General features: G+C 43.1%; 1 protein-coding gene across 2 annotated transcripts in view; it reads left to right on the forward strand.

Moving 5' to 3' along the window:
* The window catches only part of KREMEN1 (kringle containing transmembrane protein 1), a 52970-nt gene extending 32644 nt beyond the window's left edge, over positions 1–20326 (forward strand). Inside the window, exons 4-9 of one of the 2 annotated variants that reach the window (XM_090291773.1) lie at positions 2339–2463; positions 7186–7339; positions 14972–15304; positions 16166–16327; positions 17440–17524; positions 18986–20326. In XM_090291773.1, coding sequence (XP_090147899.1) covers positions 2339–2463; positions 7186–7339; positions 14972–15304; positions 16166–16327; positions 17440–17524; positions 18986–19154 — 1028 coding nt within the window. In that variant the 3' untranslated portion in view covers positions 19155–20326. The remainder of the gene's footprint in view (positions 1–2338; positions 2464–7185; positions 7340–14971; positions 15305–16165; positions 16328–17439; positions 17525–18985) is intronic. The other variant, XM_090291774.1, reaches the window with a different exon arrangement.
* Positions 20327–20575: the final 249 nt, after the last annotated feature.

Consider the following 20575-nt stretch of genomic DNA (forward strand, 5'->3'; position numbering starts at 1 on the left):
AAAACGTTTAAGTACATGGCCTGCATTTCCATATACAAGGTCCCTTTAACAAACTTGGCTTATATGATACGCTCCCAACTAGAGATGCTTAGCTCACTGCATTTGTTTAAATTCTGAAACCCAGCCATTCCCAAGCCAGGCCCCTTGAACACTAGGCTCCTACTGCCTAGTTTTTCTGTTTACATTTGCTACTATAGAGACTTGGTTTGTTTCTGAAAAATGCATTTTAGCATTTGTGTGGTGAGCCACATTTGTTATATTTGAACCATGTGTGACGTAAGGGAGAAGGGTAACCACTTGACTTAGAGGGGGAAGGGGGACTCTCTGGGTTAGCAGAGGTACTTCCTGCCAAGTTAAAATGAGCTGATTAGATGCAGAGCTGGTTAAAAGTGTGTGTGTGTACATACACACATATACATGTGTATATTTTTATATGTCAGAAGACTAATGTGAATATAAAGCTTTTATATTAAACTGGACTGTGCTGTTTTCCAGCCTTAAACATAAGAGTCTATATGGCTTACTTTCGAGTTGAATAGCATATAACTCCTAACTAACCTAGAAGTACTTTTAGAATCAAGCCTCGTTCGTGTCCCGTCATAGCTTCAGTTACATAAACTGTGAGGAGCAAAATAGAGAAAATAGGGAAATGGCTTTATCTAATAGTAGAGTAATTCATAAATTAATAACACAGATGGAAAACTAAGGTCCAGAGAGGTTGATTTGTCCATGGGCTACAATAAATTCATTCCTTCATTCAATAAACTTATATTTAGTATGTATTATATTGATGTATTAGTTAGCTCTTTCTGTATAACACATTATCCTAAAACATAGTGACTTAGAACAGCATACATTTATTGTCTCACACTTTCTGTGTGTCAGGAAATCTGCAAGTAGCTTATCTGGGTCCTCTGCTTCTACCTGTCTCAGAAGGCTGCAGTCAAAGTGTCTGCCAGATCTGGAGTCACATGTGAGGGCTCCACTAGGGAAGGATCTACTTCAAGCATACATAATTATTGGTAGAACTCAGTCTTGCAGAAACTGAAAGTCTTGGTTTCTTGCTGGCTGTTGGCTGAAGGCCATTCTCAGTTCCTTGCCACATGACCTCTCTGACATGACATATTGCTTCATCAAACTACATAAGCCAGGAAAGCAATGGAGAGAGTCTACTATTAGCAAAACAGTAGTCACAGTGTCTTGTAACCTAATCACGGAAGTGACATTTCATTAACTTTGCCACATTCTGTTGGTCAAAAGCAAGTCACTACTCCAACCTACACTCAAGAGGAGGAGATTGCACAAGGGCATGACCACCAGGAGGCAGGGATCCTTGAGGGCCATCTTTGAAAGCCATCTACCACAGTTGGTATATATATTCAGGTTTCTTTATTCTCAGAGACAGCCTTTTGTACTAGACTAAAACATCTGATTGTGCGATTGTGAAACACAAATATGTTTACTACAGTAGGCCAAAAAATGTATCCCCCAACACCTAAAAAAATGTCTGTGTAATCCCTTACAGGGTACAAGGGACTTTGGAGGTATAATTAAGTTAAGGGTTTTGGGATGGAGAGATTATCCTGAATTATCCAGGTAAGGCCCAAGTGTAATCACGCAGGTCCTTGTAACAGAGAGCCAGAGGATCGGAGTAAGAGAAGGTCATGTGCTGATGGAAGCAGAGCATAGAGTGGAGCCGCCCCAAGCCAAGGGACAGGGGAAGCTCCCAGGAGATGGAAAAGGCAAGGAACAGAGGCTCTCCCCTTAAGCCTCCAGAAGGAAATCAGCTGTCACCTTAATTTTAGTCTCGTGAGATGCATTTAGTACTTCTGACCTCCCGAACTGTGAGATAGAGAATTTATGTTGTCTTAAGTCACTAGTAATTCGTTCTAGTTGCAACAGGAAACTAATACACTTACCAAAGGGCCTTGGGGAAACCCACTTGTGGAGCTTTTTAAGGAACAAGGGGTAGAATGATGGGCTTCCAAAGGATTTTCCTGCCCTCTAGTGACTCTGAAACAATTTACATATTGTAGCTTCTATTTTTAGGAAAGTGTTCCTAGTTCCCTTCAATACTAAGTTCTGTCAATAGTGAACAGGTAAAAAATTTCTTAGGGTTAGTTATATGGGCCTCACGTACTCTTCAAAATAGAACAGAAGCGTGGCATTTAGCAGAGGACACTAGCTTCCATTTTTACAGCTTGTTGCTTGTTATTTATTTGTGCCTTAGGAGTGGAAAGGTTGACTGAGATGAAAGTACCTGGCACAAAATGCTTTTCCTCCTTGGTGTTTCACAGCCAGCTGTTGTGAAATTCTTTTGTTTTTCTTTTTTCTCCAGTGCCTGGAAACCTCGGCTGCTACAAGGATCATGGAAACCCACCTCCTCTAACTGGCGCCAGTAAAACATCTAACAAACTTACCATACAAACCTGCATCAGTTTTTGTCGGAGTCAGAGGTTCAAGGTAATTGTTCTGTGGCTGTATGTATATAGAAATAGATAAAGATGTAAGTGCATTCTGCTGAGCTAACTTAAAAATATCTAGGCATTTTTGTAACACAACCCGTGAAGCCATACAGCTTTATTTTTCTGCCAAGGAGAAGCTGGAGGAAGAGTGGGGCTTAGGATTTGGAAGACTGAAATAAAAGTGCCTTGGGGAACATCCCCAATATCTGCATCCCTGTTTGACTTCTGACAGTTACGTATTTATTTGTGCCCTGTATGTTATGAGCCGGGATACCTCTGGCTCTGTGGGAGGTCTGGGAATAAGCCAAAGACGTGGTTACTTCCTTGATACCTTCAGTGGCCCAGCCTGGACACCAGTTCAAAATGTTTTTTCTTCCTATCCATTCCTCTATCTGAAATCCATTCTTTGACCACTAAAATTCAATAATGCTATTGTTTGTTATATCAAAAAAGAGGTAAACTAACTTGTTTCCCTTCCTTCCTTCCTTCCTTCCTTCCTTCCTTCCTTCCTTCCTCCCTTCCTTTTCTCCCTCCCTCCCTCCCTTCTTTTCTTCCTTCCCTCCTTAATAATTCAGTCTAAAGTCTATTAATCAGGCCCAAGCAACAATAGCCTGGCAGAGTTCAGGGCCTGTGTTAGAAAGGTGACTGAGCAAGGAAATTGGCCCAACATGATCAAGTGATTGGTTGCTTGCAAAGGATTGATTATTTAAGTAAATATATTGAGTATAACAGGAGCCAGGTTTCTCACTATTGAAGAAGGGAGCCAGGGAAAACCAGAATGAAGTAGATAGTGCTGGGCAGGGATTGAAGTTATTAGCATAATGCATAGTTTTTGATATATAGACAGACAGATACAGAAATAAATATAGAAGTGTGTACGCGTATTTTTCTTAGCTCTGTCCACTTAGAGGGCCTGGGAACAATGACACAGTGGTTGTAGAGAGCACATGTAGCACTGAGATCTTGGTTTATAAACACTGTTCTCCATTAAAAAGAACTAGGGCCCTGGCTGGTGTGGCTCAGTGGATTGAGCACCTGCCTACAAACCAAAAGGTCACTGGTTTGATTCCCAGGCAGGGCACATGCCTGGGTTGTGGGCCAGGTCCCCAGTTGATGGGGGTATGAGAGGCAACCAATGGATGTATCTCTCCCTTTCTCCCTCCCTTCCCCTCTCTCTAAAAACGCATAAAAATCTTTTTTAAAAAAGCATTTAAAAACCCTAAAGCTAAATTCATATTCAATGATGAAAGGTTTAGTGCCTTCTACCTAAGATCAAGAACAGCGATGCCAACTCTTACTCTTCTATTCAACATTGTACCAGAGGTCCTTGCCAATGAAATGAGGAAGGGAAATAAGAGGCACTTAGGCTGGAAAGGAAGATTTTCTTTATTAATGGACAACATGATCATGTATGTAGATAATTCTAAGAAATCAAGAAAAAGCTACTGGAACTAATAAGTAAATCTAGCAATATTGTAGGTTAATAAGATCATATACAAAACTTAGTTGCAGTTCTGTATGCTAGCAGTGAACAATTAAATTTTTTCTGTTATAAAATGATTTCATTAAATTGATTTGGACTCACTGTAGTTTAAATAATATTTTCCTAAGATAACAATTATGGACTTTAAAACTTGACATAAAATTATGTAGCTTCCAAAGTGTTAGTCATATTTCCCAGCAGAGCAGCATGATAAAATAGTCCAACTTTGTTGAAATATAGAACTCTAGGACTAGCTGGAAACAAAGAGATCGTTTAGCCTGATATCCTCATTTTGTGAGAAAACTAGACTCAAAGGTTAAGAGATTTGTCCAGGCTCACCTATCTAATAGTAATAAAGCTAGAAATCCAACCAATTTTTCCTAAAACTAAAATTCTACCAATGATATTTCAGCTGGCTTTCTATCAACTAAAAGTCTTTGATTTTCTAACGCTCCATACTACTGCGACATGAGTGATCAGACACTATTGTAAATTGAGAAATTAATGCCTGGAAGGGGCTTTATTCAGTAACTGAGCCAGCCCTCTCTTCAGGAAGAGAAGGGAATGTGTGAGAAGTGAGGTTTCAGTCATACGAAAACTTCTTCCAATCAAACAGAAGAAATTAATTCAAATATGAGAAAAAACAAGCTTTGTCTCAGTATTTCCGTAACTATTTTGGGTAGTCCATTTACCGGCCTCTGTGGCAGCTGACAGATACCAGTAACATGGTCACCCATTTCACGGCTTCAGAGATCCGTAACTTCCCCAAGGATTTCCTGAGCAAAAGGACTACCTGTGGGAAATGAATGAAAACAGGAATGAGCAACAAAGTTAAAACTTAGTCGCTTTTTTAATTTAAATAATAAAAATTAACTTAAAATTTTACTTTAAAAATTTAAACAAAAATTTTAAATTCCATTTACAATAGCATAAATAACAAGAATATGTTTAACAGAAGATTTTAAAGACTCATACACCGTATACTATGTAACATTGCAAGGGAAAATTTAAATAAATGTAGATGCAGGCATTGTTCATGGATTAGAAGGTTCAATATCGTTACAATGTCGATTCTCCCCAAACTGACCTATACATTCAATATAATCCCAATCAAAATCAGAACTTATTTTTGAAAAAATTGACAGCTGATCCTGTAATTTATATGGAAAGGCAAAGAACTTAACAGTAACAAAAATAATTTTGAAAAAGATCAGCTTTGGAGGACTAACCCTGTCTGACCTTTCTATAAAGATATAGTAATCAAGAAAGTGATATTGGCGTAAGAATAATCCCATAGGTCAGGAGTCACCAAACAATGGCATGTGGGACAATCCTACCACCCACCTATTTCTGTATATAAAACTTTATTGAAACATAGTCACTCGTTAATCTACATACCGCCCATGCCTGCTTTCATTCTACTGCAGCAGAGTAGTTGAAAAGAGACCATGTGGCCCACAAAGCTGAAAATATTTGCTGTACTATGTGATCTTTCATAGAAAAACTGCACCAATCTCTGCTATAGATCAATGGAACTAAATAGAGTTCAGAAACAGACATGCACTTGCATGGGCGGTTGGTTTTCAACAAAGATGGCAAGATAATTCAGAGGCAGAAAGGATAGTCTTTCAGCAGTGATTCTGGAGAAAAACTGGAGCTCTTTATGGAAGAAAAAAATGAACTTCTATCCTTACAACACACCATAGACAAAATTAGCTTTAAGTTGTACTGAAAAAAGAGCTATGGTACTGGACATACAGATCAATAGAGTAGAATTCAGAGTCCCAAAATTAATACATACATTTATTTAAGGTCGACTGATTTTTGACAAGGGTCCCATATCATTTAATGGGGAAAGAATAATCTTTTCAACAAATGATGCTGGGACAAGTGGATATCTACACGCAAAAGAATGACTTTGGGTCCCCTACTTTGTATCATATACAAGAATTAACTAAAAATAGATCAAAAATCTAAATGTAATAGCTAAAACTATAAAGCTCTTAGAAAGAAGCATAGGTATAAACATGCATGATCTTGAATTCGGCAATGGTTTTATAGTTACAATACCAAAAGCAGAAGCAATCAAAGAAAAAATAAATAAATTGAACATCAAAATTTAAAACTTTTTGTGCCAGGAACACTATTAAGGAAGTGAAAAAACAACTCACAGAATGGAAGAAAATACTTGCAAATCATATATCTGACTAAGGATCTAATGCCTAGAATATACAAAGAATTCTTACAATAAGAAAACAACCTAACTAAAAAATGAGCAGAGGATTTGAATAGACATTTCTCCATAGAAGATATTCAAGTGGCCTATAAGTACATGAAAGGTACTCAATGTCATTGGTCTATAGGCTGAGAAGTCCAAAGTCAAGGCATTGGCAGATTTCGTGTCCGATGAGAACCTATTTCCTGGTTCATGGATGCCCATATTCTCACTATGTCCTCATGTGGCAGAAGGGGCGGGGGTGTATGTGTGTCTCTGGAGTCTCTTTTTATAAGGCACTAATCCATTCTTGAGGGCTTTGCCTTCGTGACCCAATCACCTCCCAAAGGCCCTGCCTTCAAATACTATCATTTCGGGAATCAGCTTTCAACACAGGAATTTGGTGGGGGAGAACACAGACATTTAGTCTATAGCATATGACATATTTGAAAAGAAAAAACTAGGAATAGGAAAGTCATCAGTGGTTGCCAGGAGGGGAAACTATAAGGTAATATCATGACAAAGGTTATTGGGGTTATGCACTTGTTCTATATCCTGGTTGTAGGCATAGTCACACAAATCTGTACATGGATTAAAATTCATAGTTATATACCATATAAAGAGTTTTACTATATGGTAATATAAAAAGATAAAATAAAATTTAAATGGGGCCTCTAATGAGTTTGCTGAGGGGACTGGCTATAAGGAAAAGTTAGCTATTATTATTGTTACTACTGATTCAAGCTTTTGGGATTCCCCCCCTTAAAATGCAGTTGAAGTCAGGAAAACTGCAAACATTTAAAGGGCATGCTCACTGAAGGGGAAACACTGTGGTAATACATAGTTACTGATCGTTGGGTAATGAAGTGTTACAAGAATGGGACAAAGGAGAGGTCCCAGGAGAAAGGTGGGCTGGGAAGAAGAGGCTGGTTGCTGGCGGGGGACCAACTTTGTCAGGCTCCTTCAGGTCACTTGACATCACTGATTGACACTTACCAAATACTGCTTCTCTGTTGTGGCAGTTTGCTGGGATGGAGTCGGGCTATGCTTGCTTCTGTGGAAACAATCCTGATTACTGGAAGTATGGGGAGGCAGCCAGTACCGAGTGCAACAGCGTCTGCTTTGGGGATCACAGCCAGCCCTGCGGCGGCGATGGCCGGATCATCCTCTTCGACAGTGAGTGTGCCCTGCGCCCATTACTGTTGAAGACACAGGAACCCTTGGGCCAGGGGAATAAGCCTGCTCCCCGTCCCTTCCTTCTATTTGTCTTTTCATTCACTTGGCAACACTTATTAGGCACCTTCTGCAGGCCAGGCACTGACCAGACCCTGGGATACAGTGCTGAGCTCGAAGACTCAAGCCCTACCCTCTAGAAGTGAAGACAGTCATTTAACAAGTAATTAATTCCAAGCCGTGGCCTATTGAGATACTTAGCCTAGAAAAGATGACCTTCCAATTTGATGTAGGCACTGATATAATAGTTCAGTATCAGCTTTACAATCCTCTTTAAAAAAAAAGATCCGCTTGTTTTAAGATAACCACCAAGCCCTTTTAGTGTTTTCTTAGGCATCTTGGGATTTATATCTCATATCTTATGATGTGCCGCTGAGAAGAGCATAAGCTTCGAGTCATCTTTCAGGCCCAGTACTGAGTGTGCCCTGACCCACCTCCTCTCTGACCTGCCACACTTGTGAAACGCTGGCTGGAGGCAGAGTATGTTCTGATTGGGGTATGGATCTGGGACCTTGACCTCTCCAACAACGTGTGCTAACCTCTGGGCCACCTGATCCTCATAGTAATCTACCCACACCCACTCATCGGTGGTGAGACGTTGGAGAGCCATAGTACCACTGTCTGGTACTATAGTCCTAGATTTTAAGATGGTAGAAAGGAAACAGTCACAAATGAGGCAGACAAAAGAAAGACTTGAGATTACTAAAACATACTATAGAGTCTGTAAGGTTTTTGTTACACTCTTGACATCTCCACTAGGCAGAGTGGCTGTTTTAGGCAAAAATGTCATATGGTGTATCAGTTTCCTAGGGCAGCCATGACAAGTTATCACAAACGGTGTGGTTTAAAGCAACAGAAACATACTCCCCCGTAGTCTGGGAGACTAGAAGTCCAAAATCAAGGTGCTGTCAGGCCCATGGTTCCTCTAAAGGCTCCAGGAAAGAACCCTTCTTTGCTTTTTCCAGTCATTGCTGGTAATCCTTGGCATTCTTCAGCTTGAGCTGTGTCACCCCCAATCTCTGCTTCATCCTTCATATATTCGTCTTTCCTCTCTGTCTCTCTGTATTTCCCTATGAGGACCCTCATTATTGGCTTTAGGGCCCACCATGATCTAGTATCATCTCATTTAACTTGATTGCATCTGTAAAGACCCTATCGTTAAATAAGGTCACATTCACAGAGACCAGGCATTAGGACTTGAACATATCTTTTTGGAGCATACAATTTAACTATTACATAGAATGACTGTGAAAACCCAGCCCAAGTTTATAACTGAGTGTGTAGCAGTTTGTAACTTAGACATTGTATAGTGTGTAGGGTTTTTTTTTTGTTGTTGTTTTTTTTTTTAGGGGCTGGGCAAGGGAAGGATTTGCAAGCAGAGCTCATGTGGTTAATTGTTGGCCTTTTTAGTTAAATGTGCCCATTGGAGACTGCCAGTGACTTCCTGTACATCTTGTGTCAAGACAAATGCTTGGTTTTAGTACCTCTGTTAAAGCTAAAGACTGAACCTTGGCTAATGTTAAAGGAAGACTAGTTGGCAAATAATATGCACTGCATATTTAACCTTTCATTTCCAGAGTTCGTTATTGTAAAATCCTCTGCCTTGACGCTGTAACCCAGGAGAGTATGTTCGCTGAGCTTACAATTTGCCTGGTATACTCTTAAGTGAAAAAAGAAAGGAGATAAACATTGACTACATAGTATGCATTAAGGCTTTATAGCAATTATTATATTAGGTCCTCCCAGCAGCCATCTGAGGGAGGTGTTACTATTATCACTCTGATTTTACTCAGAAGGTGAAGAGTCATAGGATGCAAAGAGGATGAATAGCTTGCTGAGGCTCACACTGCCAACGGGCCACGTGCAGTGCTAGCCAGTAAACAGAAGCAGGGTGTGTGGGTTCATTGCTTGTTTTTTTACTTTAAACAGAATTTTGTATTAATTTTTTTGTAGCACAATTCAAGCTCATTTCATTTGTTCTTGCAGCATGAAACTCAAACAGTATTTAAGTATTCTGATGTACATGAACTGGGATCATGTGAGAAACCAATTGTATCAAAAGTATTACATTGTGAAAAGAAATGAACTCAAATATATCAAAATGCACAAAGCACTAGTCTTCCTCTGATGCTGCTTAGAAAGATATGTTTCTCCATTTAGGGACAATTTAAATTTTTTTAAATTTTGCATGCAAAACACTGCAATTGCTTATGTAGGAGCAGGGCACGCGCTAGCTTCTATACACAATTGAATATGCAACATTACATGGGAGAAAACAGCTGCTTAGCTGAAGTTTTAGGGGGGGAAATCAAATAGGTACATATAGATTTAAAATCCATTATTCAGGAGAAAGGAATTGAGGAATAAAGAGCCTACTTGCTTGCAGCTTCCACGCGCTGAACCCGCCTACCTCTCCTTCATGCCCTACTGGCTTTAGAAGGTGAGCTATGCATCGAAGAACTATTTGAGTATTGTGTCAGTTTTTAACAATGGAAAGTAAGTGTTGATAAGGATATGGAGAAATTGCAATCCTCGTACATTGCTGTGGAAACGTTAAATGGCGCCAGCTGCCTTGGAAAAGAGTCGGACAGTTTGTTAAAACATGAAACAGACTTACCTATGACCCAATAATTCCACTCTTAGGCATATACCCAAGAGAGTTGAAACATATGTTCATACAAAAGCTTGTACATGAAAGGTTTTAGCAGCGTTATTCATTATAACCGAAAGTGGCAACCCACTGTCCATCAACTGATAAACAAAATGTGGTGCAGGCAGACCTCATTTTATCCTACTTCACTTTTTGCACTTCACAGATACTGCATTTCTTTTACAAATTAAAGGTAAGACCGTTTAAAAGCATAACAATTGACTTACTGAAGAAGGTTCAGGTGGGGGTTAGCATTTTTTAGCAATAAAGCTTTAAAATTAAGGTATGTACTTTTTTTAGACATAATGCTATTGTATAGTTAATTGATGACAGTGTAGTATAAACATAACTTTATTTATTTATTTATTTTTTGAGATGGGGGAAGGGAGAGAGAAAGAGAAGGAGAGAAGTATCGATTGGTTGCCAGTCATATGCCCCCAGCCAGGGACCTGGCCCGCAACCCAGGCATGTGCCCCAACTGGAAATCAAACCAATGACCTCTCGATTCTCAGGCCAGTGCTCAATCCACTGAGCCACACCAACCAGGGCTAAACATAACTTTTATGTGTACTGGGAAACCAGAAATTCAACCTTATTGAGATACTCACTTTACTGCGATACTTGCTTCATTGCAGTAGTCTGGAACCAAACGCGCAGTATCTCTGAGGTATGCCAGTGTATTTATACAAGGAAATATTAATGAGCCACACACACATACACAAAAGTACTGACACATGCTATAACATGATGAACCAGGCACATCAGGCCACATATTGTATGATTCCATTTATAGGAAATGTTTAGAATAGGTAAATCTATGCAGACAGAGAACAGATCAGTGCTTGTCAAGGGCTGGGGGAAGGGGAGGCAGGGAAGTGACTGCTTGGTAGATACGGTTTTCTTTTGGGTCTTATGAAAATCTTCTGAGGTTAGATTCTGGTGGTGGCTGCACAACGCTGTGAATGTGCTAATGCCACTGAATTACACACTTTCAACTGGTTAAGTGGGGAATTTTTATTAAGAAAAAGAGAGAATGGTTTTTATATGATAATCTTTTGTGCTTGTAGCGCATTGTTATTGGAGTATCTGCTGTGTGACAAAATTATGTTTAATTTAGTATAGTGCCTCTGCTGGAGGCATCAAATGGAAATAATCTGGTTTAAATTCAGTCATGTATCAAGTATTATTTTTGGTACTAGAAATATATCTAGGAGATAGTACTAGATCTCAAGGTGCACTAAAATGAATTAATTATGATGAAAATAATTGCTGTCTGTTGAGTGCTTGCTAGACTTAATGTTGGGTGCTTTTGCTTATTTTATTATTTAATCCTTGCAACAGCCCTGTTGGTAAGAAATCTGTGCATCAAAAGATAGAATACTTTGTCCAAGCTAACCAGTACTAGAGCCAGGATTCAAACCCAGGTTTGCCACATTTTTTGTTTTTCTATTTTCAGCAGCTAGAATCTCTCTTATTAACAATAATAAAATAGCTCATAATTACAGATTTAATTTAATGAACAAAGTTTATGTAGTTCTGATTATTATCAGACTGGCCCCTTCTGTAGCTTTTCAGAAGCTGCCCTCTCTGGCTTCCTTTCTCTCAGGCCTGCAAAGACTGGCATTCAGACAGGCTGCCTGCTCAGTCTTCCGAGGCCCTGATGTGTGTTGACTGGCAGGGGCCCCTGGCTGTAGCCAACTCTACAAGCTCATACCCCACAACTTTACAAAAAAGTACAAAATACAGCACTGTAAAAATAATCTCTAAAGTTTCATCTATTGGAGAGTAAAATAGTTTAAATAGCTCGAGTACTGCCTCATGGTAATCCTTATGATCCATTTTGGAGATGGTGCCTCCCTAGGCAGAGAGGCAACCGATCAGTGTTTCTTTCACACATTGATGTTTCTCTCCCTCTCTTTCTCCCTTCCCCTCTCTAAAAAGAAAGGAAGGAGAGAAGGAAGAAGTTCTCTCATGCCCCTTTGTGGTCAGTCCTCTCCCCCACCCCAGCCCTCAGCAACCACTGATCTTGTATTCCATCTGTATAGTTCTGTCTTTTCAGAATGTCATATAAGTGAAATCATACATTACTGAACTATTTGTGTCTGGCTTCTTTCACTTAGAATAATGATTCTGAGATTCACCTATGTTTTTTCAGTAGTTCCTTTTTATTCTAAAAAGCATACCTTTGCACAAAGATATCCCAGTTTGTTCATCCATTTACAGTTGACAAACATTGATCTGTTTATGATAGAGATGCTTATAAAGCTGCTAAAAACAGAGACGTACAAGTGTTTGTGTGAGCATATGTTTTCATTTATCCTGAGTAAATACCTAGTAGTCCAGGATTTCTGCGTCATATGCTAAGTGACTGTTTAATATGGATAAGACACTGCCAACTGTTTTTCAAAGTGGCTATAGATACCACTTTGCATTCTGACCAATAAACAATATATGAGACTTCCAATTGCTTTGCTCCACATTCTCACATGAACCTCTGTGTTGTCTATTTGTTTTTTTTTTTATTTTAATTTTAGCTATTCTATCAGGTGTGTATTGATTTTAATTTGCATGTCCATGATTACTTAGCATGTTGAACTTTTTGTTGTTGTTGTTCTTATTTGCCGTCTGGTATTATATTCTTTTGGCCTAAAGAACTTTCTTTAGCATTTTCTCTAATGCAGGTCTGCTGTCAATGGCATCTCTCAGGTTTTGTCTGAGAAAGCCTTCACTGACCTTCATTTCTGAAAATGTTTTTGCTGAATATTTAATTCTATACTGACAGTGTTTCTTCTTTTAGTACTTCAAGAAATATTTCTTCTTTGTCTTGTGGCTTGCATAGTTTCTAGAGGTGTCTGTTCTGTCTGTGTTCCCCTGTGTGTAATCCTTTCTCATCTTCTGCCTGCTTTTAGGATTTTGTATAACTACGATGTGTCTAGGTGTGTTTTCTTTTTTTACTGTTTATTTTAAAATTTATTTGCTTGGTGTTTGCTGAGATTCTTAGATTACTTTTCATGCTGAGATTCTTAGATTACTTTTCATTGACTTTGGAGCATTCTTAGCCATTTTCTCCTCAAATATTTCTTCTGCCCTGTTCTCTTTTTCTGCTTTTTCTGGGACTCCAATTGCATATTGTTAGACCATTTGATATAGTCCCATAGGCGCTGGATGCTCAGTTTTTGTTTTGTTTGTTTTTTTCCCTTCTTTTTTTCTCTGTTTCGTTTTGGATAATTTCTAATGACCTGTTTTCAAATGCTTTTATTCTTCCCTCAGTTTTGTGTAGTCTGTGTACAACCTGTTGCTGGCTCCTTGGTGCTAAGCTCTGTGAGGTCAAGGGGTGGGGCGCGGGAGCCTCTTGTTTCTATCCGTCCTCAGTATTAAACAGGATACGTTATTGTGTTTCAGGGGTGGGCCTCTTCAGCAGCCCTGCAGACCCCCCACTTTCCCTGGCAGCTAACCCCACTGCCTTGCGGCTCTGGTGGCTCTTGGGAAGGAGAGGGTCTCCTGCCCCTGCAGGATCCCGGGGCTCAGGGCAACCGGGGGTTGGTGGCCTTGGCCTCTGCTCTTCCCCCAGAAGCAGTAGACCTTTGCCTGGTTGCTTTGGCAGGTAGGAGAGTGTTTTCTACTCCCTCCCTGCAGGGGCAAACAGGTTTTGTGTCTACCCTGGCTCTGGGAGCAAGAGGGTTTGGTGCCCCTCTCCCGGCAGCTGAAGGCTTTGCTTCTTTTGGAGGAAAGTCTGGGAAACAGCAAGGTTTCATGCCTGTCCACAAGCAGCAGCCTATCACACCACCACGCCCGCACCGCCAAGCCCTGACCCACTCTGGTGGGCACTGGGCGGAGGCCTGCCCGGAGTTGCTTGCCAGTGAGTGCAGACCCCTATTGTGTCAAGGGCTCCTGGTTATTTATCCTAGGCGGAGAGGCCGGCTCACCCTCAGCCTTTACAAATCTGTTAAAATTTTAGCTGCTTCCTTCTTGCTTTTATGGCGGCTACCTCTTCCTCTCATGCTCTGTCAAAGACGACAGGCTTGTGTGGCCTGACTCTCCTTGGAGGGGCTTCTTACTCTTTAGAATAAAATTCCCTCTGTCTTCAGACCTAAGCTTTCTGACAGGTTGATAAAAGTTTTTAACTTTCTCTTGTTTGGATGGAAGCAGCATTCTCTTACTGCTTTCTACATCCTAAAGGGAAGTGGAACTCCCCCAAAGATTTTTAAATCCCAGCTCTACACTCCCTCTCAAAGACTTTCACTTCCAGGATCTTGTTTATACTTTACCATGTAAGATACGGTCAGCAGATTGTATCCCCTTCCTAGAACCTGCAGATCAGAAACGGGAGTCCAGAGAAATCAGTGTGCTAATACAGTGATCAGGATCAAGTGAGTCTCCTGCGTGCAGAAAGCCACTTCTTATGCGTTTCCCACTTGAAAAATAAATGTGAACCCTCGTGCAGGCATGGTCCTTCTCTTTTTACAACGTGACCTCATGGGTGCCTCCCCTGCAAAGCAGTCCCAGTGTTTTCATGTGCTTTATCTCATCCGTCCTCACACGTTCATGTGATACAGGAGCAGATGGTGGTCTCTCCATCCTCCAAACTGAGAGAAGCGAGAGGCCTGGAAGTGAGGGATCACATGGCCCAGCTGGTCCCAAACCCAGACTCTCTGACTCCAGCCTGGCCCCCACCTGGGCCACACCACTGTGCCGTGTGCTAATTCTGAGGTCTCCTGGGCAAAAAGTAAAATAGCTTCCACAGTCATTTGTCCAGGATTTAAGTGATTCATTTTGTGATTTGATCCTGAAACAGAAGACAATCTGGTTTTACAGACAAAAACACAATATCCTAAACCGGATCACATTAGTTAAGAAGAGTTTTGTTTGTAAATGGTTGGAAAGTGAGCCCCGTGCTGAGGGCCGGTGTCCTTTGTCTTCCACAGCTCTGGTTGGTGCCTGTGGAGGGAATTACTCGGCCATGACTTCAGTCATCTACTCCCCGGACTTTCCCGACACCTACGCCACAGGGAGGGTCTGCTACTGGACCATCCGGGTTCCGGGCGCCTCCCACATCCACTTCAACTTCACCTTGTTTGACATCAGGGATTCCGCTGACATGGTGGAGCTTCTGGATGGCTACACCCACCGAGTCCTGGTCCGGTTCAATGGACGGAACCGCCCTCCTCTGTCCTTTAATATCTCTCGGGATTTTGTCATTCTGTATTTCTTCTCTGATCGCATCAACCAGGCCCAGGGATTTGCTGTCTTATACCAAGGTAGGACTTGCTCGTGTGCCTCAGGCTCCCCTTGCACACCCTGTGACCTGTGGACCTTGGGCAGTTCCTGCCAGGTGGTCTGAGTCAGAGGCTACTGACTCAGCTTCCAGATTTTCCCACCTCCCGCTTCACAGGTTGTGTACATTTTATGATACAGAAAAGAGGTGAAACATGTCAGTTTTGCCATGTTAGTAGTTCTAATAACAGTTTTCGTGGGAGGGTTAAAGGAACAACTGGAAGAAAAAGCTGAGGTTGGTAGAATTGGAAGGCTCTCAGGAGGTCATTTGGTCCATCCTTCTGCCTCTCAGGATCTCAGCCAACCCTAAAATCCTCCTAAGGTGGAGCCCCACGCTGCCCCTCTAATGTGGACACATGTGTTCTGGGCACATGAGAAACACGGGATGTCTGAAATGTAATCTGTGTCCTAGATGTCAAGGGTCTCAAGAAGCGTTCAGTCAGTATGTACTACAGGGGAGTCAGAGGGAGGACGCCTCCCTGCAGATGGACAGTTTTGAAGAACAGGTGGGATCTGGGTTGATATATAGGAAAGAAGAGGGCCTTCCAGGCAGAAGGAACCATAGCTACAAAGGCACAAGGGTAGGAAAACAGTAAACAGTGAAGTGTGCTCAAGTGTCTGCCCAGACACCAGTCAAATGATTGCAAGTCAACAGCTCATTCCTTCTGCCTCCCTCAGGGCCAGCGCCTGGCAGGTTCTGCTTGGGGGCCAGTGGGGCCAGTGGAGAGAATTGCACCCAGAATTAGATCAGAGAAAAGTCTTCCCACATAACCAGGGCCTCCTTCTCCATAGCTCTTCATTGTCTTTATCAGCTTTTCCCCAGTTAATTCCTTTTGATCTTCCAGCCATCAAGGAAGAACCGCCACAGGAGAGACCCACTGCCAATCAGACGCTGGCCGAGGTGATCACGGAGCAGGCCAACCTCAGCGTCAGTGCCGCCCGGTCTTCCAAAGTCCTCTACGTCATGACCACCAGCCCCAGCCGCCCTCCACAGACCATCCCAGGTAGCAGTTCCCAGACACCATCAAAGGGGAAGCCACAGAGCTTGAGGGCAGAGCTCTTGGCACTTACAGAACCAGAGTGCTCTTGGGGTTCAGGGCAAGTTGAGGGTCCTGGCTCTGTCACTATTTTTCCTGGCCTTTGAAGGACATTTTTATCATCAGCTTGATTCTTTAGCCCTTAGGAAAAAAGTGCTCACCTCCATAGATCCAGCATGGGAACCTTTTGCACATTGTGATTAATCAGCTAATCCAGTGTTTCTTCACATTGAGAATATGTTTGTAGAGCTCCAAGTTGTAGCTCCCTAAATTCACTAGACACTTTAAGAGCTGTATTCATTCATTCATTCAAAAGATACATAAGTGCTCTAAGGGTACCAGGCACTGTTGTAGACACTGGAGTATATATACAAGGAACAAAAGAATCTGCCTTCCAGTGAGTGGTTTATAGGTGGGAAGAGAAAGACAAGAAGCAAAATAAAAAGTCAGATAGTGGTAAGAGCTATGAAGAAAAGACCCGCAGGAGAAGGACAGGGAGTGGGTGATGGCCTCGTGGTTTAAGCTGGCTAACTTAGGTGGGTACAGACTTCCATTTTCTCTCTTTTCTGCCAAGGACGCTGGAGCCTTTATGAGCTGATAGAGCTGTCATGTACTGTTAGCAATGACCAAGCCTCGGGAGATTTTCAGACTATTTTCCAGGTCCCCTGAAGGACCCTTCACAGAAAGCCAGGGATGAGAGTCTGTCCAGCGGGTGCCCTGCATTATTTGTTGGTGTATCCCGATAGGATTTCACGATCTCACATCTCATTCCTCAGATGAGGAAACTGAGGCCCAGAGTTCATCTGTGGTTGCATAGTAGAGACAGAATGTACACCACCCCTTTTGCCTCTGAGTCCAGCGCATTTTGGACCACACCACCTGCCCCTCTAAAGCCAGGCAAGGTGTGCAGAAGGCCAGGACTCCATGCCAGCCTAGCTCTTAGCTGCATTTGCTGGCTCTTACCACCTGCAGGGAGTTCCTTAGCCAGACCTTCATCTCTGAGCTGCCAGTGTGCACTAAGCTCTTCCTTCTGAAAGCTGAGCTCAAACAGGTCTGATAAACCCCATCTTTTGCACTTACAGGATGGACTGTGTATGGCCTGGCAACTCTCCTCATCCTCACAGTCACAGCCATTGTAGCGAAGATACTTCTGCACGTCACCTTCAAGTGAGTACAGCAGAGCTTCCTATTTCCAGGAGTGGAAGGCTCAGAGCGCCTTTTCTGCTCTGCCTCGTTTGCCTGGGTAAAAGTGTAACATCAGAACATGCTTCCAAAGCCCTTAGTGCATGAGACAGTAGACATTCCTCATTCTTTACAGAGTGAAATGTACACCTGGACACATTTCACTAAAGTTTGAGGAATTGTGTTTGCTCTTGTGTCCAAAGGATGCAATTTCAAGGAGGATTGAAACAGTCTGGGCATAAAAAGCAACAATTTCTGTTTTTTGCCTTGTGCTGGCCCCTAAAAGAGACTTTGACGCAGGAGCAGAGATTGCTAGGACAATACCGTTTGTGTGTTCCGGGTGCTTTCTAGAAACTGGGAAGCATCCTTAGGAAGAGAATTCTAACATTTTATTAACTACTGCTTAACAGTCGTTTAATACAATGTTTAATAGTCATTTTAAGGCAGTTATTTAGGAAGTGTATAGAAGCTTCGTCCTTCAATTCTGACCATTTGGAAAAAAACATTTCCTTGCTTTATTTTGCTGCCCAGGTTTAACAGTTTTTCTTCCAGGAAAGGGGCTACTGAAGTTTGTATTTACAGAGGGGGGGTTCTTTCTCATTTTTTCTAAACTTCAACTCTACCTTTCCTATGGTTCCCTTTTTTCCTCCAGTTTTATTGAGATACAACTGATATATAAGTGATCTCCATTTCAGGGCCTTCCTGAACATGGGTGTCCCCCGACCTTCCCACTAGCCCTCTGCCACGGACTTTTTAATACATTGACAGACAGCTCCTTCGCTGCCACTGCCCTTGGCCACACTGGGACCACCCAGAGGCCTCTCCACCCTGCGCTTTACATTTTTCAGTGAAAACAATGTCATTATTGTTTACTGAGCCCACTCACATGCCACATACATACTTTTTAGTCACAATTCACATGTTCTGGAAGCCTCTCAGGCACAGTGCCGACCATGTGTCTCCTCCAGCAGCAGGAAGGCAGGCGGCCTGCCCCCAGGCCCAGCGGCTCACAGCTGAGGTCTGATGCTGGATCCGCTCTGCAGCTGCCCTGCCAGGCAGCGCTGGGGGAAGGCAGGACCCACTTCAGGCAGAGTGGTTTTGCCTTTATCCCATTTTAACTGGGTTGGCTTCTAGGTAAATGTCATTTGAAAAAAGAGTTCTTCTATTTAAAAAAATTGAAAACTCATAATTCCTCAGGATAGCCCTTTCCAGATTTAAGTAATTCTACAAGTTAGAAAGTCCTCTGTTATACTGAACTGGAGCCTGCCCCACTGCACTCCCATCCCACAGGACACATTGTCATTGGCCCAGTAGTCCTTCGGGTCCCTAAAGGCAGCATTGAGGTCTTGCCCATGACCTCACCTCACCAAGTGTCCCATTTCATGAGGTGGGAACTTGTTTGGGGTACTGTGCATGAAGAACTCTTAAGTTATTTTTGTTTGACAGATCGCATCGTGTTCCTGCTTCAGGGGACCTTAGAGATTGTCATCAACCAGGGACATCAGGGGAAATCTGGAGCATTTTTTATAAGCCGTCTACTTCAATTTCCATCTTTAAGAAGAAGCTCAAGGGTCAGAGTCAACAAGATGACCGTAATCCTCTTGTGAGTGACTAAAGCTCCCCATGCCTGGGACATGAGGGTCCTCTGAGCACAAAGTCACAGGGGACCACCTCTCCTCTGGTTTCCTCTGATGAACTCTTCCCTGCCTCTCCCTCAGCCTCTTCAGAGGCACCTGCCAGCGGACTGGGAAGGGGCACCCTGCTGCAGGGGCAGGCGTAGCCTGGATTCATCCTGCTTCATCGGCTGCACTTCACAGAGAGAGACTCAAGGTCCCAGGGTCCAGGGCCTCCTGTGTTTCTCTCTCTCTGACCTAGGAATAGGGGTGTCAGGGCACTGGCGCTGAGATGACAAAGATGGTTGTGTCCGGCACTGGGTTCGGGTACATCCTAGATGACTGTCAGGTGGTGGGTAAGTGTAGTGTATGCTGGGTCTTGCTTGCTTCTTCTCTGTGTTGTGCACACACAGATCACCCTCTCCTGGTCTTTACGGTTTGGAAGAGTGCCGGGCAGAGAATTGTGAGGTTTTCTTGATGGTTGGCCTGGCCCTGTACTCCTCAGTAGCATCCCAAAGCCCTAAAGAGGGCCCATGCTCTGTGCCGACTCTGGGGCTTTGTTCTCTGGGCGCTGGATGAGAACAGGCCTCCTGCCACCTGGCACGGCCTGAGAATTAGGTCCGCTGGCCCCCAATTCATGTTGAACCCGAAACCTTCCACATCTGAGCTTCTCTCCATAGCTTGGTGACCAACAAAGCAAGCTTGTGGAGTGGCCATATAAAACATCCATTGATTTATTCTCATGACAGATGACAGACTTGACTGAAAGCTTTTATAGGTGCTCAATAACTCCTTGTTGGGTTGAATTTGTCTGGCCTCACCCCCGAACAGCTTGTGGTCTGGTGGAACCTGAGCCAGGCCCTCACCTCTCTGTGAGGCCCTAAGCTGACTCTCCATTCAGAACAGGGCATGTAAAGATCATGGTTAGCGCTTAGGCACCATCATGTGAGACAGGGTGCCAGCAGCCCCTCCTTTAGCTGTCCCTCATTTTAGAAGAAGAGGAAAAACACCCCACAGTCAGTGTTCTCTGCGGCCCTCTCCGCCCCTTCGTATGGGGACCGAGTGGGGTTTGGAACGGCTTGGTGGGGAAGGAAAGGGCTCTCATCCTCACTCCCACATTACCCTGCCCCTCGAGTGGGGAGGTGAATCGCAGCGATGGCATGAGGAGTGAGGGGGAGGGCCTGGGAACTGGCGACCTCCTGAGGACCGGCCTCTGAGGCCTGAGAGCGGCGAAGGCAGGGTCAGTGCCCTCTCCAGGTCAGGAGCCCCCGCCGTCCACAGCAGCCTCCGTCAGCAGCAGCTGAGAAGAACCGCCTGAGCCTTGGTCGGAACATGACTCTCCAGAGGCACTGGGGCCTCGGGCCTTGCTGTGCTGCTGGCCTTATGGGCTCGCTCTTGGGAGCACTTGGCCTGCCTTCCCCAA

The sequence above is a fragment of the Furipterus horrens genome, unplaced genomic scaffold (genome assembly GCF_987537825.1).
Source record: "Furipterus horrens unplaced genomic scaffold, mFurHor1.1.pri manual_scaffold_11, whole genome shotgun sequence".
NCBI lineage: Eukaryota > Metazoa > Chordata > Mammalia > Chiroptera > Furipteridae > Furipterus > Furipterus horrens.